We start from the raw sequence: 19,047 nt of genomic DNA on the forward strand, positions 1-19,047 counted from the left end.
GTCTGTGCTTGAAAAATATTGTAAAATGTTATGTATTTGGAATATATTTTGTGGTTTGTCTAATATTTATAAACACAACTCGGGGTGAATTCACAATGAGTTTATTTCATTGAAATACTAGAGATATGGGGGCCATGTTACTGTGATTGGAGCCTTACCTTTGTATGGTGAAATCTGCATTTCTATGTCAACATCCAGATTGTTTTATATGTTAATATGGTGGCAGGAATCCCTAATAAAAATACTCTGGGGTAAAATTTTTTGCAATCATTCAGTTTTATTTAAAGTAAAATTGTATAGTCAGGTTGTTGGAAACTATAAAAGGATTCCCTCTAGGACCATGAAATGAGGTCAACATATAATGGTGATAATATTTAAAAAATCCCAGGTAGTGGATTAGATTAACCCTTTGCAGAAGTCATCCAGGCCCAAAGCAGGAATACTAGCACTGAAAATGTGCTCAAACATAAAAGAAACCTTGATCTAATTAATGATATTAAGTTAACCAGAGAAATAGAAAAGCACAGAGAAAATAGAAGAGGGGTATTCTGACTGACAGATAAGAGCATGGATTTCAGCGTGCTAGAAAATCATATGTTATCACCACTGGCCAGAAAAGGATGCCTTCCTGCGCCAGGGAGAGCTGCATGAGACTCAACTCTGTTATTTCACTTGCCATTAAACTTCTCTATCTGTTCATGCACTGTGGAAGAATCTCATGATTCCACTTCTTTTTATTTTTTATTTTTATGTTTTGAGATGGAGTTTTGCTCTTGTTGCCCAGGCTGGAGTGCAATGGCGCGATCCCGGCTCACTGCAACCTCCTCCTCCCAGGTTCAAGTGATTCTCCTGCCTCAGCTTCCCAAGTAGCTGGAATTACAGGCATGCACCGCCACATCCAGCCAATTTTTTGTATTTTCACTAGAGGTGGGGTTCCTCCATGTTGGTCAGGCTGGTCACGATTCCACTTCTAGCCTCCCCTCTGCCCAGCATAGCCTTGACAGGTCTTCTACTTAGGTTTGGCGCAAAGCTAACAACTCCATACCTGATAGTTAAACCAAAAGGTGTTCCTTGGAGTGAAACAAAAGGGGTGGGGGAGTTCTCTTAATTGTAGGAATACAATAGAAGTCAAGCAGAATTGGCCCTTAGCTATGGTGGCCTCATGCCTTATCCAGCAGTCCTTAGAAGTACAGGCTGTAGATGACAGGCAAGAAAAGGAATTCAGTGATTAGCATTCAGATGTGAGGTGGCTTATGGACCTATAGTTCTGACTCCAGTATCTCAAGCCAGTGCCTTTGTTTGGGTTAGCGTCTGTTGACCCAAAAGGCTCACACAAAATGGCGCTTGGCCACTTACTCATTGAGCAATTCATTGAACTCCTGACCCAATGTCACTGCCTGGAGGAAACTCTTGCTTTGTTCCTACATTTTCTCCTTAGCCAAAGAGAGGAAGATTCTCGTACCAACATTCCCACCCTGGAGAAAAAGTACTGGGGAGAGGCTTCCACCCCTGGGGTGACTTCTGGGATGGTTGTGGTTGAAGGGGCTTGAGTCCCTCTGGGCCATTCTCTACAGGGTGGAGACAATGTGCTGAAGGTCTCTGCTTACTTGTCCTCCTGCTTCTTTTCTCTCTCCCTCTCTCCTTTTCTCTTGGACCTGCATTTGGGCCTCCAGTCTCCATGCAGTAAACAGACCCAGCAGAAACTGCCCGTGGTGAGCTCAGCCAAGACTCGGCTCTCCATGTTCCAGCATCCGTCTGTGACTGGGTGGGTAAGTTCGGTGGGCCCCACCCAGTGGGCTCAGCAGCCGTCACTTCAGAGAAGAAGAAAGGAACCTTGCTTAGGCCTCAGATCCCAGCTGTGCTCTCCAATCCATTAATAAAGCTGCTTTTAACCCTCTCCTGGCCATTGTGTCTATTATCTACTGGGAACTGGGGTGGTGGCAGGGATGGCGGTGAATATTTTGGATCTCTGCAACCTCCAATGTTACAAGCAAGGAGACAGTGGAGAAGGATGCTCCTGGCTGAACCTCAGGCATCAGGGGATGGTCTGCCACTGACATAAGCCCTGACAGTTCTTGGCAATGGGTGAGAGAGCTTATCAGTTATTATTAGTAAAGAACAGAAAGTTGATTGGAATCACACATCCCTATTCCTTACCTTTAGCTGATACTTATTCCAAATATCTCTCTGGAAAGGGAACTGAGGCCATTTTCATTGTTATAAAGGAAAGCTCTTAGTAGGACAAATGTATGCTTTCTTTGGGTACCAAGTACTGAAACATGGCTTGCAAATTCTAGCAGCTTCTCCAGAAAACACCCATTGCCTGGTTCCTCTCACCCACAGACTTATGATTATGATCATTGTCTTTCCAAGGAGACCACCCTTCAAGGGTGAGAACACACAAACTAACATTAGTTTCTACTTCCCTTGGCAGCTACATTCTTCATAAGTTAGGAAGTTTGTGCTCTGATTTAAGCATCAGTCTTCTTGGAATTTCCTTGGTGTGAATCAACTCCCTTCCTCTCCTCAATCAGCCTGAGTTTCCTGACACCCTGATTTTCTGGTTCTGCAAGGTTGTGAACCAGACCCTGAAGAGGCGGGGGGCACATAAAGGCACTGCTCCCAGCTCATAGGGTTACCATATAATTTATCATTCAAACCTGAACTCTTTTGGGAGTAAAAGGGGATGGTTTTAATGGCGATGTCATAGCAACAGGTGTTAACTGGGACTGTTCCAGGCACTTGACCTGTAAGACTTTGCCTGATTAACTAGATGCTTTCTCTCAACAACTCCCCTAGTATGTTTCTGTATAGTGTTGACAAAATAAAATAGGGAAGAATTGTTGCTCTATAGTTGTTCTACTTCCCATCATGAGTCAGATTAAAATTTACCAAAATTCATGACATCGTGTTTTGATGTGAGATTATAAATTACAGAGAAGAGTATTTTGTGTGAGCCTTCTGGCATTAATGCTACATACTCAATTTGGGGTTTTTTGTTGTTGTTGTTGTTTGTTTGTTTTTTGAGACAGAGTCTCGCTCTGTTCTCCAGACTGGAGTGCATTGGTGTGATCTTGGCTAACTGCAACCTCTGCCTCCCAGGTTCAAGCGATTCTCATGCCTCAGCCTCCTCAGTAGCTAGGATTCCAGGCACATGCCACCATGCCCAGCTAATTTTAGTATTTTTAGTAGACCAGGATTTCACCGTGCTGGCCAGGCTGATCTCGAACTCCTGACCTCAAGTGAACCACCCACTTTGGCCTCTCCAAGTGCTGGGATTATAGGCGTGAGCCACTGCATCCAGACTCAATTTGTTTACCATTAATAATACTTAATTTCTTGTTTAATGTGAAGTAGGAAGACAGAATAATCTCAATGCTGTTTTTACATTCATACTGCTGAATTTAGCATTTACGATCTGCACATACAGAACACTAATGATCAGCTTAACTATGAGCAACTGACTCACACTAAATACACTGAAGACTTAGTTTCACAGAAAGTCAACTTGATCATTTATAATGAGAAGTGTCAGGCTTCTGGGCATTTGTTTAAAGCCAAATGTTCCATGCACACTCTTCCCAGAACATAAACTGTAACGTGAACCAAATACGATCAATGAGTACAAGGAATCACAACTAAAAAGCTGCCTTTCAGAAAGTCTGCCCCAACGGGTCAGATGTTCCCACATCTCTGCCTGTCTCAAGAGGCCTGGAGATACATTGTACACATTTCACTCCAAATCCCCCACTTCTGCAAATTTCTTATGGCAGAGGCTGGCAGCTAATCATCAAAACGATTTCCTCTTCTTCCTGCCATAAGATTAGACTACATTTCCAAGTTCTCCCCCACCCTATTTAGTTTGATATGGCTATATCCCTGAGTCTTGGCCAATAGAATTTGGTAAGTAATTTTATTGCCTCCAAGCCTTTAGCTAGTTGTCAGCCTCCATCTGTCACTAAATGTCAACACTTGTAGTGACCTTTAAGCTCCCAGTTGAGGATGTCAGAGCTGCCAGAAACTTAGAACCTTGAATGACTTTGTGGAGCAGAGCACTTCCTTATCTTAGTCCATTTTATGTTGCTATAACAGAATACCTGAGAGTGGGTAATGTATGCAGAACAGAAATTTATTGGCTTATGGTTGTGGAGGCTGAACTCCGCACACTGAATCCAGAAACATGTGGGAAGGATTATATACTGTGATCAAGTGGGAAGTTCAATATTGAGGGGACACATCTGTTGAGGGCCTTCTTGCTGCATCACAGCACGGTTGAAGGCATCACACAGATGAGAGACAGAGAAGGGAACAGGGCCCAAATCATCCTTTTATCAGGAAACCACTCCTTTGATAACAACATGAATATATTCCTGAGAACAGAGCCCTCAGGACCAAATCAGCTTTTAAAGGTCCCACCTCTCAATTTTGTTACATTGGGGATTAAGAGAATAGAAAAACAATGGGTAAAATCTATAAAACCAAAAGTTCGTTCTTTAAAATGAAAAATGTCAATGAAATGAACAAGCCTTTAGCTAGATTAACCAAGAAAAAAAGAGAGTATTAAACTTACTAAAACCAGAAATGAAATAGAGGATGCCATTATAGACCTTCCAGAAATAAAAAGGAATATAAGGAAACACGATGAAAAGTTGTATATTAACAATTTATCTAACCTAGACAAAACAGAAAAACTTCTTGAGGGACACAAATTAACTAACTTACAAAGAGATGGAAAACTGCAATAGATCTAGAACAAGTAAAAGATTGAATTAGTAATAACAAAATTCTTTCTTCAGTGAAAAGTGCGGGTGATGATAGCTACACTGGTGAATTATACCAAACTTTTAAAAAACAAACAGCACTTCGCGAACTGCCAAAAACAGAAGGGAGGGGGCAATTTCCCGTGCTCTGAGGTCAGTATCACTCCGATGCTAAAACCTAAGATATTACAAGAAAACAAAAGTGCAGACCAATGTATCCTGTGACTATAGATGAAAAAAATCCCTAACAAAAAAATTATAATTGAACTGAATCCAGCAACATATGGGAAGGATTATATACCTTGATCAAGTGGGATTTATCCCAGGAATGCAAGGTTGTTTAACACATGAAAGTCAATCAGTGAAATATACCATGTTAGTAGAATAAAGGACAAAAATTGCATGATCCTCTCAATAGGTATGGAGAATGCACTTGACAAAATCCAACACTCTTTCACAATTAAAAAAACCATAAACTATGAATAGAAAAAAATCCTCAATCTAGTAAAGACTGAAAACTCCACAGTGATCATACTTGAATTCAACTGAGTGAGAGACCTAGCAAGATTTAGGGCAGGAGTGACAGTTTATTTAAAAGCTTTACAGCAGGAATGACAGGAAGTAAAGTACACTTGGAAGATGGCCCAGCAGGGGACTTGCGAGATCAAGTGCACTGTTTGACCTTTTGACTTGGGGTTTTATACATTGGCGTGCTTCCGGGGTCTTGCATTACTTCTCCCCTGATTCTTCCCTTGGGCTGAGCTATCTGCATGCACAGTGTGGCTGCGTGTGCAGTGTGTTTACTGAAATTGCACACATGTTCACTTGAGGCATTCCCTTACCAGTTTCTAGAGGAAGGTCATGTACCCGTTAAACTCCACCATTTTGTCTCTTACTGTGCATGACTGAGCCCTCTTGCCCAACTCCTGAGATCTTTTTAGGAAGCTGCTGATCGCCAGTTTCAGGTTTTTCTATCTATTGGGAAATTGTCTTTCCCTGGTGCTGGCTGTGACCAATCATTTTAGAAAGACAGTAAGAACCGCCTGACCGTCACCTGATGTTTGCCTGACATTCCTGGTGTCTCCTGCCCTGTTCGTGTCTGACTAGCTGCTGACTGTAACAAGACTTGTACATTGTGAACAACAAAACTTCACTGAAAAAAAGAAGACCTAAACAAATGAAAAGACATCACATGTTCATGGATGGAAAACTTAATATTGTTAAGATAGCAATACTCCTGATGATTTTCAGATTCAAGGCAATCCCTCGCAGATGTCAGCTTCCTGTTTTGTAGAAATTGACAAACTGGTCCTAAAGTTTTATATGGAAATGCAAAAGGTCCAGACTAACCAAAATAATCTTGAAAAAGAACAAAGTTGAAGGACTTGCACTTCTCAATTTCAGAACCTAATGCAAAGCTGCAGTAATCGTAACAGTGTGGTACCAACATCAGGATAGACATAAACATCCATAAAATAAAACTGAGGGTCCAGAAATAAAACTATGCATTTGTGACCAATTGATAGTGAACAAGATGCCAAGACAACTCTAAGGGGAAAGAATAGTCTTTTCAAAAACTGGTATCTACAAGCAAAATCATAAAGTGGGACCAATTTCTCACACTGTGTGCACAAATTAATAAAATAAATTATAGACCTTGTGTGTAATAAAATTTCAAAACTTTTAGAAGAAGCATAAGATTAGATCTTTATAACCTTTGATTAGAGAGGATGGTTTCTAAGGACAGCAAAAGCACTAGTGACAAAATAAAAAATAGGCAAATTGGATAGTAATAGATAAATTAAAAAACATTTGTGCTTTAAAAGATACCATCAAGAAAAGTGAAAAGACAAAACACCAAAGGGATGAAAATATTTTTAAATCATATTTCCGATGAGGAATTTGTACCCATAATGTAAAAAGAATACTTAATAAAAACCAATTTTTAAAGTAGGCAAAGTTATCACAATAGACATTTTGGTAAAGGAAATATACAAATGGATGGTAAGCACACGAAAAGATGTCCAATATCATTAGTCATTAAAGAGATGCAAATCAGTGCCACAGTGAGATTCCACTTTACACCCACAAGAATGGCTATAATAAAAAGACAGGCCACAAAGTGTTGGTGAGAATGTGGAGAAATTGAAACCCTCATATATTCCTGGAAAAATGTAAAATTGTGCAGCTACTTTGGAAAACTGTTTGGCAGTTCTTCAAAAAGTTAAGCATAAGGTTACCATACAAGCCAGCAGTTCCACTCTTAGGTATATACTCAAGAGAACAAAACACACAAAAATGGGTAATTTTCATAGCAGCACTTTTCATAATAGCACAAGAGAGGAAACAACCCATATGTCCATCAATTCATAAACTGGATAAACAAATGTGGTGTATCCATTCCACAAAAATGAATAAAGTATTGGTACATACTACACCATGGATGAACTTTGAAAACATTATGCTAAGTAAAAGAAGCCAAAAGCAAAAGGCCATCTATTGCATGATTTGATTTATATAAAATGTCCAGAATAGACAAATCTGTACAGACAGAAAGTAGATTACTGATTTCCATGGGTAGGGAGAATGAAGAATGACTGCTAATAAGTACAGAGTTTCTTTTTTGGGTGATAAATTTTTTTTTAAATTATGTAATTGTGGATGGTCGCATGACTCTGTGAACAAACACCAATGAACTTTATGCATTATTTATAGTATGTTACTCATAGCTCAACAAAGCTGTTAGCAAAAATCATACTTGTTGTAGTTCACTATGTTATTTTTTGACATATTTTATGAGGAGTACGAGTTGAGTAGCTTTATTATAACCAGGAGCCTTTCCATGTCTATTTGTCAGCAAGTTTTGTCAGTACTTAATTCTATCAAAATGAAAAATAGATAATGCTGAACCCAGTTTTGTTTTAGCAATAAGTAATATTTGTCCATAAAGAGTAAATAATTTGATTTATACCATTGATATTTACTTCTAATAAATTTTTATCTTGTATATGTAATAGTTACTTAAGCTATTATGAAGTAACTATTAATATTTTATCATGAACTATTAATATTTTAATAAAAACTATTAAAACAAAAATTTTGATTTTTTTGCACAAAATAATTGTGTGCATCATTATTAGCGCTTCTGTAAAAATGACAAAAGGCCAGAGTATAAAATTGCTGCCTAGGAGATACTGATACAAAGATGGCATATCTGGAACAGAAAGTCAGTGTAATATGATGGCTAAGAGCTCAGGGTCTTCAGCCAGACGGCCTCGGCTCTGGTCTCAGCTTTGCTGTTCTTCCTAGGTATAGCTTCAGGTAACTCATTTAATCTCTTGAATTCTTGACATCCTCATCTTTAAAATTATGTTTACAGCATTTACCTCAGAGCTGTTGTGGGATTTAAAAATAAGTTAGAATTTGCAAATCCCTTAGCAGAGTCTTGGACATGTAGTAACTGTTTGAGAAATGCTAGGAGTTAAGCGCATAATCTGGCACCTCCAGGTCATTCTAGACTCATGGTAACCCTTTCACTCTTTGAGGGCATCCTGTTCTATGGAAGCAATAGCGTCGTGGTGGCAATGCATAACAAAATTGGATTTGGAAGTTTCAAAAGATAAAACAACAATGAGAATTTGCTTCTAAAATAATCTATTTTTCTTCTACATTTATTTATAAATAAAACATCTTGTTACCTATAACGTGGATATACATCCAAAATAGTAAGACATCAGAAAATAGAATACCTCAAAATTCCTTTCAGGAAGAAACTGTGTTTGTAAGAAAGAAATGTTTTTTACTAAATTGTTCGAAGTAGGGAGTATATTGCAAATGTATAGTCAAGTTACAAATGCAAGGTCTCCTGATTTCTTTCTCTACGTGACTTTCTTTTTTCTGGTCCTCTGTCCTGTGCTATTTATCTTTTGATAAATGTTCTATGTGGAAGTTGATTCTAAGAACCCTTGGCACAATAGCCTTGGCTACCCACATCCATTTCAAGAGCTTCTAACAGTTTGGGAACACTGGATCTTGCTTTGGGTGCAGTTGAGTCTTCAACCCCTGTGGTGAGACATATTTCTATGTAGATTAGAAAGAAACAATGATAGCATAGTGATTGCAAAGATGAAGAAATAGGATTTGAATTCATTTAATGTCACCATTCAGTGTGACCCACTCACAATTTAAAAACTTTTTAATTTAAAATTTAAAATGTTTGCCAACTGTGAAGTGTAATATTTTTGTTTTATAAGTGCAAATTTTATTTCATACATGAAATATTTTCTGAATATGAATAACATTTTAAAATTGCAATGTATTCTTTTCAGTTGTTAATTAATTATTTGTCTTCAAACAAAAGAACAAATAACAAAACAAAATCTCACATTAGTAATTGCCTAAATTAGGTCGGGCGCAGTGGCTCATGCCTGTAATCTCAGCACTTTGGGAGGCCGAGGTGGGAGCACGACTTGAGCTCAGGAGTTTGAGATCAGCCTGCGCATCATAGCAAGAGTCCATCTCATTTAAAAAATTTAAAAAGTGATTGCCTAAACTATACCTCTGCAGACATTTTAGTTTTATTAAAACCTAGTTATTGACCGTCACTTATGTAAATATTAATATATCAGACTGTAACCAAAGGATCAAAGTTCAGCCATTTCAGTAGATATAAAAATTAATAAAAATGGTTGTGGGTGTTTCCTTTTTATTATTTTAAAAACTTATATAATTATATATAAGATTATACATATTTAGTTTAAAAGAACATTTTCACTGCTTTGTTTTTCTGAGCATTATTTGTGTACATACATACACATATATATGTATATATATAATCTATATTGTGTATATATATAATCTATAATTATGTATGATATTGTGAATTACATGTATTATAAAGACATAATTTTCATCATACTCATGGCCATTATTGAAAACAATTTTGTCGTTGGAGGTGTTAAAGAATGACTCCTCCGGGTGTCACATATATTAGATACTCCACAGGACCCAGTCTTGATATCAGCATGGTTCCTGAGAAGGTTTGGAAGCTTGGAGTGGGGTCAAACAGTGACTCAGCGGCTGATGGAATTTGCATAAAGCCAGAGTGGGCAGTCAAGTTTGGTTTTTAAATGCCTAGTTTGGGTGAGTGGGAAAAGACAAGGTCATTAGCCAGGCTCCATTCCAATACAGCTAGCCTTTTTTATTTATAATTTTTTAAAATTTTAATTAAAAAATATTGTTTTGGTGCAAAGATAATGAGTTAGACTAGGATCTAGTGAGCCTGAAGTACCTGTGGGATGTTTAGTTGGACGAGAAACTCAGGTGTGAAGTTAGGACTGGATTCTGGGTTATATGCATTTGAATTACAGGTGCGACTAAAAAACCACTGGCTGGATAGCATCAGTTGCAGAGAAAATGTTTTAGGGCACAATTAAGAGCGATATTCAATGATACCTTAAGGAAAAGAGATTTTAAAGATGAGAGAGACGGTCCTTTGATCTTTTTCTGTTTCCTCTCTTTTTGCCACACTCTGCACAGACACAAAGCAACAGCTATTTTATCTTCAAAATTGAGAATCAAGATGGAAATTAAGAAAATACAGAGGGATTTCTTTGCACGAAGACTCAGTTTTCAGAAGCACAAGAAGAGACTCAGTTTCAGAAAGCATTATGACTTGTTTTTAGGGGCCCAAGAAACTTCTCTTTCTTATGTTTAGGTTCATAGTCAAAGAAAGGCTGATCCCTAAAGAGAATAAGTCAAAAGTTAAGAACAATAGTAACGTGAAAAGGCTGTGCATGGAGCTTGCTCCTGAGCTTTTGCTATCACGCATATCCTTACAGCGATCATCTGGAAGGTCCATTTGAGTATACCGGGGATGCTTTCTGGAGATCAGGTTGCTTCCAGGTCAGCTGGCATCGGACTCCTGCTGCAGGGCTCCTCCTCTTATCAACAGGCATATCTTTTAGCCTTCAGAAATGGTCCAGAGTTGCACAGACTCAAAGCACAAATGTCCTGAGAGACAGTTACCTGGCAGTCAGTGTCACTGTGTGAAACTGAGTGAAAAGTACAAACAAAATGTGAGGATCAAAGATCAGAAGCTGGGCAAGGCTCACACACTCAGCTGCTGACAGTAAAGGACCTGGGGCTGCTGTTTTCATGTGTGCTTTCAAGGATTAACAAGCAAGTGTTGGAAAAGATCTGATACCTTGGACTTGAATAACTCTTTATAACAGACAGTATCCAATCTCCAAAAAATTTATTCCAAAAGTCATTTGCAAGTCAGGTACTTGAACCTGGAAATGCTTTTGTTCTTAGAACAAAATCCAAATCCATTTACCCCTGTAGGCATTCATTCATCCTGCAGTCATCAACCCACACTGAATAAGCACCTACTCTGTGCCCAACAGAGTGCAAAACATATAGCAGTGAACAAGCACTGCTATGGGCTTATATATATATATATGGCCAGGCACGGCGACTCACACCGGTAATCCCAGCACTTTGGGAGGCTGAGGCGGGCAGATCACGAGGTCAGGAGATCAAGACCATCCTGGCTAACACGGTGAAACTCCGTCTCTACTAAAAATGCAAAAAATTAGCCAGGCGTGGCCGCGGGTGCCTGTAGTCCCAGCTACTTGGGAGGCTGAGGCAGGAGAATGGCCGAGATCACGCCACTGCACTCCAGCCTGGGCCACTGAGCGAGACTCCGCCTCAAAAAAAAAAAAAAAAAAAAAAACACAAGAAAAGTATCAGATAGTGATAAATGCAAAAGAGAAATAAGTGAGGATGGGAAGAGAAGTGCTGGGGCATGTGGCTGGGGAGGTCTCACTTTTTCAGTGAGCAAGAGACCATGATTCTAAGTAAAATAACTCAGAAACAGAAAATCAAATACTGTATGTTCTCATTTATAAGTGGGAGATATACAATGGGTACACATGGACATAAAGTTGTAAACAATAGACACTGGGGATTCCAAAATGGGGGATGCCGGAAGTCAGGGGTGAGGCTTGAAAAATACCTTGGGGGTGCAGGAGTTAACTGTGTGGGCATGTGGAGGACTGGCATCCAGGGTTGAGGGGGAGCATGATGGAATGTCTGAAGAACGGAAAGGGGCCATTGTGGACCGAACGGACAGGAAAGCCCTCCTGGGCACAAAGTACAGAAGAGCAGGAGGAAGCCCGGAGAGAGGCAGTATAGACATCGGTGGTATTGGGGAAGCTGCAGTAGCCAGATAGGCCTTCTGTCCACAGAGTGAGGGTCAATTAGGTAGTGGATTATGTGGGTCAGGGGGCGAAAAGCCTTTGTACCCTCCAGTTTTCAGATCTATCCACTGGGACGCTGTTGCAGACCTCACCTGCTCTGGCCTTTAAGTTGAGCTGCAGAGGAGATGGGGAATGGGGGTGAGAGAGCTATCTGAAGGAGGGGAGGAAGGCCCAAGCTAGGGCAACAGGTGCCAGGGACATTCCAGTGGTTCCTATTCCAGTGACCACCATGCTGCTGAGCATGTGGTCAGGATTGATGGTAGAAGGCTAATCCTGGGTCTCAGAGATTGAGTCAACTATGGGGCGTAGGAAAGATATTGTATAAAGGTTTCCCTGCCTTGAACAAGGAACTTGGTAAACATATTCTTTGGTGGAGGAAGTGGCTTTAAGTAGAAGGAACTATAGGGAAGGTTTTTGAAAAGGGGATGTACCAAAGGAGGGAATTTAGGGGGATAGAGAGCATAGTCAAATTTAGCTTCTGTATCTTGGCTGTGTGAGTTGGTTCTCATGAGTTGGAGAAGTGATATAGAAGACCATAGAATAGAAAACATAGCCAAGGCAATCTTCAAATATTTTTCCCTATTGGCACTTTTTCAGAAGGTTCAACCAGCCCTGAAACTTCCTTCCTCTTCCATGGGATAGTTTCTCTGGGCTGTGCTAAGTCTTCCTGAAGTGCAATGTTCTTTGCCTGTTTTTTTCTTCTCTCTCTTTCTATGTATGTGTACACACACACACACACACACACGCGAGCGTGCGCACACACACACACTAAAAGGCCAGACATTTGTATCACTTATTCTCTAAAATTCACTTCGTTTGGGTCTTTCATTACAAAAAAAGGCTCTGCCTTCTTCCAATTAAAACAATTGATGCTGAAAAGAATCCAAATCCATGGCAGTAACCTTGATAAAGAATTGATAAAGAAAGTTACAAAGAGTAAAATAAAAACCGCCCATAATCTTACTCCCCAGGAATAACCAATGCTAACTTTGGATTTTAATTTTTCAGAATTAGAATAATGTTCAGTCCTTCAATGTGGGGCAGAAGGACTAAGCAGAGGGCCTCTCAGAGTGTTCTGCTTTATAGTTTTTCACAATAGAAATACACCCATCTGTATTTTTCTGCTGCTACCAAATGCCTACCTCCAACCTCCCCGATGGCAGGAGAGGCTCTCATTTTAGGAAGACCCCACTCTGGCGCATGACTTCTCTCCATTCTACTATTTTATGTATCCTAGTTGGCTGCCAGCATCCAATTCTTCTGACACACAGCCTCAGAATCCTGTCCCTGACTAGCTATTGGCCATCCCATGGGCCTCTTGGCATGGTCCATTGCTTTAGTTCCAACCACAACAAAAGTCAGTTTCTCTTTTCAACTGCTGATTTTTGGCTTCTCTAAACAGCATGCCCATCAGGTCTTGGGCCCCTAGCCCACAGGTCCTGCCAAAGGATTAAGTTTCCAAAAGTTTGGCTTATCGTGTCCAGATCAAATTTAAGTTGGGTGCAAATTGCTCCCTTCATGGGAGTCCACGTAGACTGCCCTACTCCTCCACTAGCAGCAGATCACCTAAGTCCTTTTGCAGACATGCTAATTCTAGCTTGAAGGAAAGAGTCTATGTTCCTCCAGCGGGGAGTTCCATAAATAGCTCCAAGGACAAGAGAAAGGCACGTGCCCTATCTTCTTCTTAGACATTACTTTCTATTTGAGTAGGACTGACTCCCTTTGATCTCTGCCTCTTTGCTTGCATACAAGTTTCCTTTAGAGACATACTTCATTCCACTGTGCTCTGCTTTATTGTGCTTTGCAGATGTTGTTGTTTTTTACTTTGAAGGCACACCCTGCATCAACAAGTCTGTTGGCGCCATTTTTCCAATAGCATGTACTCACTTGGTGTCTTTGTGTCACATTTTGGTAATTCTCACAATATTTCAAACTTTCTCATTACTATTACATCTGTTATGATTGTCTGTGATCAATGATCTTTGATGTTCCATTGTAGTCGTTTTGGGGAACCACGAACCAAACCCACAGAAGACAGTGAACTTAATTCGTAAATGTTGTTTGTGTCTTGACTGCCTCACTGAGCAGCTGCCAGCTGTTCCCCCATCTTTCTCCTTTGCCCCAGGACTCCCTATTCCCTGAGACACAGCAATATTGAAATTAGGCCAAGTAATTACCCTACAATGACCTCTCTAAGTGTTCAAGTGAAAGGAAGAGTTAACATCTCTCACTTTGAAACAAAAGCTAGAAATGATTAGGCCTAGTGGTGAAGACATGTTGAAAACTGAGATAGGCCAATAGCTAGGCCTCTTGCACCAGTTAGCCAAGTTGTGAGTGCGAAGAAAAAGTTCTTAAAGAAAATTGCAAGTGCTACTCCAGTGAACATATGCATGATAAGAAGGCAAAACAGCCTTACTGCTGAGATGGAAAAAGTTTTAGAGTTTTAGATAGAAGGTCAAACCAGCCACAACATTGCCTTAAGCCAAACATGATCCAGAGCAAGGACCTAGATCTTCAATTCTATGAAGGCTGAGAGGGGTGCAGAAGTTGCAGAAGAAACATTGAAAGCTAACAATGGTTTGATTCATAAAGTTGAAGAAGCCGCCTCCATAACATAAATGTGCAAGGTGAAGCAGCAAGTGTTATTGATCGCTAGCTAAGATCATTGATGAAGGTGGCTACACTACACAACTGATTTTCAATGTAAACAAAACAGTCATCTACTGGAAGAAGATGCCATCTAGAACTTTCACAGGTAGAGAGGAGAAATCAATACCTGATTTCAAACCTTCAGAGGACAGGCTGACTCTCTTGTTAGAGGCTAATGCAGCTGGTGACCTTAAGTTGGATCCAATGTCCATTTACCGTTTAGAAAATCCTAGGGCTCTGAAGAATTATGCTAAATTTGCTCTGCCTGTGCTCTATAAATGGAACAATAAAGCCAGGAAGACAGCACATCTGTTTTCATCATGTCTTACTGAATGTTTTAAGCACACTGTTGAGACCTACTGCTCAGAAAAGATTTCCTTCAAAATATTACTGTTGATTGACAATGCACTTGGTTACCCAAGAGCTCTGAGGCAGATGTACAAGGAGATCAATGTTGTTTTCTTGCCTGCTAACATCACATCCATTCTGCAGCCCATTGATTAATGAGTAATTTTGACTTCCAAGTCTTACTGTTTAATAAACAAACTTTGGAAGGGTCTAGTTGCCATGGATAGTGATTCTGCTGATGGATCTGGATAAATGGAAACCTTCTGGAAAGGATTTACCATTCCAGATGCCATTGAGAACATGTATGTTCATCAACAGCAAAGTCATGGAATCAACCTAAGTGTCCATCAATGTTTGATTGGATAAAGAAAATGTGGTATATACAAATGTATATATGTATTTATGTAGCTTTTTAAAAGAATGAACTTATGCCCTTTGCAGCAATATGGATGGAGCTGGAGGCCATTATCCTAGGTGAAATAACTCAGAAACAGAAAATCAAATACTGTGTCTTCTCACTTACAAGTGGGAGCTAAACAATGGGTACATATGGACATAAAGTTGGAAACAGCAAACACTAGGGATTCTAAAATTGGGGAGGGTGGACCAGGGGTTGGTGAGGGTTGATTTCATGGGTTATACCTATTGGGTAGAATGTTCAATATTCGGGTGATTTGTTCACTAGAAGCCCAAATTTCACCATTATGCAAAATCCATCCATGTAACAAACCTACACATGTACTCCTGAATCTCAAACAAAATAAAATAGTAACAATAAAAATGAACATTTGTGATTCATGAGAGGAGATCAAACTGTCAACATTAACATAAATTTGGAAGAAGTGGATTCCAACCATACTGAATGACTTCGGGTTCAAGACTTCAGTGGGGACAAGCACTGCAGATGTGTTAGAAATAGTGAGGAAACTAGAATGACAAGTGGAGCCTGAAGATGCGACTGCACTGCGGCTATCTCATGATAAAACTTGAACAGATGAGGAGTTGCTTCTTCTGTATCAGCAAAGGAAACGGTTTGTTGAGATGGAATCCTGGTGAGGGTGCTGTGAACATTGTTGAAATGACAACAAACCTAATTGATACAGCAGTGGCACGATTTGGGAGGATCGACTCCAACTTTGAAGAAGTTATACTGTGGGCAAAATGCTATCAAACACAGAAATCTTTCATGAAAGGAAGATTCAATAGATGAAACAAACTTCATTGTTGTCTTAGTTAAGAAATTGCCACAGCTGCTCCAACTTCTAGCAACCACCACTCTGATAATCAGTCAGCAGCCATCAATATTGAGGCAAGACCCCTCACCAGCAAAAAGATTATGACTCACTGAAGGCTCAGATGATCATTAGCATTTTTTAGCAGGACATTACTTTTAAATTAAAGTATGTACTTTTTTTTAGACATGATGCTACCGCAAACTTAAAAAAACTACAGTATAATGTAAATGTAACTTTTATATACACTGGGAAAACATAACATTTGTGTGACTTGCTTTATTGTGACAGTCACTTTATTGCAGTGGTCTGGAACCTGAACCCACAACATCTTTGAGATATTCTGTATTTGCAACTGAGCTTCTAGCAAAACGAATTTCCCAATTTTTCCTGACCGTATATCTTTCCAAGAAGGATTATCCTCTGCCCATCATCAAAAGATGATACTGGGGACTTTCTTCTGCTCACTATTTGAGAGCAGACTACCCACTACTCTCACTCTTCATTATTAACTACTCTAGTGACCATGAAAACAAAATCAGTTCTTCCAGAGCCCCTGCTGGCTGCCCTGCTACTGGGCTTGGGTTCTTCACTGTACTATACTAAAGAAGATTTGGCTTCAAATATCAGTGCTATCACTTCCTGGCTATGCGAGCTCGGAGGTGGCATTTGACTAATTCGTGAATGTCAGTTTTGTTGCTTATAAAGTGGGGATAACCGGTATCTATTTGAGAGAACAATTTTGAGAATTAAATAATGTCGAGCATCTGAAACATAATTTAAGTGTGTCCTCCTTGTCAAATTAATTCTTTACTCTGTTTCAAAAGGACACTCCCATCCCCCTCCTGAGGAAGACAGCCCAAAATATTCTGCCACATTGTAAAACCAGATGTGTCCGACAGCTGTCTACCATTCTAACTTATGGCGACTTCTTGGGGAGGTCATTGGTATTCCAGTTTAGTGTTTTCCAAAGTATGTTCTGTGGAATAGCTGCTCTGCAAGTCACTGTGGGAAAAAAAGGTTTCATGGGAAATAAATGTGAGAAATGCTGTAAGTGTAGCTTTAACTTGAAGAGTCACAATATATATGTGCTTTCTAAAATTTCTGAAAAATGTCCTGCAGTAAAGAAATATATTTAATCAAGTATTTTACACACTTATTTGACCGTGGGTCTCTTTCTTATGTAAAACAACATTTATTATCCCAAAGGATATACTGTGGTCTGCTCACTTGGTCCTAACCTTCTCAGCCCCTTCCCTCCTTTCAGCAATAATTCATGATTCGGAAGTTTGAATTGGAGGAAGTGCATTCTATTTGAATACAGAAAAAGCTGCTCTTACTATATGCTGCTAAAATAGAGATCATAAGCTGACAGAATGGACTTTGTGTGGTAATAAGATACCAAATTATAAACAAGACCGAAGGCGGTGGTAGGCAAGGGTTAAGTCCTACAGCCCCTACAGTTAAAGAATAAACTATGTTCCAACTGCCTCAAAGTTTTTCTTTTTCTCTACCAGCAAAACAAGCACTGGTCTCCAGATAAGCAATATTGAAACAATTGCAGCTCACCAACCACCAGACACTGACTAACTGACCTCCTGCTCCACAAGGCGTAACTACAGCTCTTGACTGGACAAGAGACTGATTTCAGTAACTTTCTTCTAAGAGACCACAGACCGGTTCTGGCTGATTTATAGAGGGTGAGCATTGATTACTTTCATGTCCCTGCTTCACCTTTTGATGTGTGTGGCCTAAATTTTACTGTATCTTAATGTTGTCTCCACCCCAAAGTGAACATGGGTTTTATGTTACATACATGTTCATTCTGTTTATATGTGTTGACTCACAAATATTCGTAAGATTCTCCTATAACCCACTGAATATGTATGTATACCTGATTTCCTTGGGCACAAATCTCAGCCTCTCCCTTTTTTCCTCTGAAGTGCCTGCTATTATTCTCTGCCAGAGGCTAGCTTCCCCCTATCAGGATGGCCACACTGCAAGCTGCAACTTCTTGTAAGAAATAAAGTCTCCTCTCCAAATTTAAGATCTCAAGATTTTACGTTGACAATGCCTATATATGAAATAATAGAAGTCAGACCTATAAACAGGTTATCAAAATAAGGCATAGTAAATGCATAAGGTATTAGAGACCCATAGATTATCCCACTCTATTGAGCTGAGCGTCCCGTAAACCTCTGAGAGAGGCTATGTAGATATGACAGGTCCTAATTTTACAGCCATTGAAACTATGGCGATCCCCATTAGTGCAGAAGCGAGTCCTGTCTCACCATCACGCTGCCTTCTGATGGTGGTCAGGTGAGGCTCATAGTTATCCAGGGTGCAGCCAAGGCTAGAGCTTGATGCATCAATCCTGAAGTCCCACCTGATTGCCCAGTAAAAGATAAATCTCAGGGGGCTGAGAAACGTGCCCTTCAGTTCACGTGTATTATCCTCAAGGGGAACATTATTGCTTTACACGCGCGGATTCTTTGTTCTGAACCCTAACTGTAAACCAGGAATTGGGGCTGAGAGCTTCTTCCACGTACAGCCTAGGCTCTGCTCTGCATCCAAGCCCGCTTTCTAGAAGTGCTTATATTATTAACCAGGCTGCAGCCGGAATTCGCTAGAAACCACAATGTGGGCTACTGCTTTGCGGAAGGAAGAGGAGCAAAGGACGAGGCTGCCCTCCAGTGGGAAACCCACAAGAAGCAGCGACGCTTCCAGTCAGCTCACACCTTGAAGTATTGCAAGGAGATGAATGGGCTCCGCATTTCCAGCTTCAGGGACTCCATT

General features: G+C 40.0%; 1 protein-coding gene across 1 annotated transcript in view; it reads left to right on the top strand.

Annotated features, from left to right (window-relative positions):
* Window positions 1-1,996, top strand: part of FRMD3 (FERM domain containing 3) — a 292,877-nt gene extending 290,881 nt beyond the window's left edge. The window contains exon 15 of the mRNA XM_073021498.1: window positions 1,674-1,996. Coding sequence (XP_072877599.1) covers window positions 1,674-1,687 — 14 coding nt within the window. The 3' untranslated portion in view covers window positions 1,688-1,996. The remainder of the gene's footprint in view (window positions 1-1,673) is intronic.
* Window positions 1,997-19,047: the final 17,051 nt, after the last annotated feature.

This window comes from Chlorocebus sabaeus, chromosome 12, assembly GCF_047675955.1.
Source record: "Chlorocebus sabaeus isolate Y175 chromosome 12, mChlSab1.0.hap1, whole genome shotgun sequence".
Classification (NCBI taxonomy): Eukaryota; Metazoa; Chordata; class Mammalia; order Primates; family Cercopithecidae; genus Chlorocebus; species Chlorocebus sabaeus.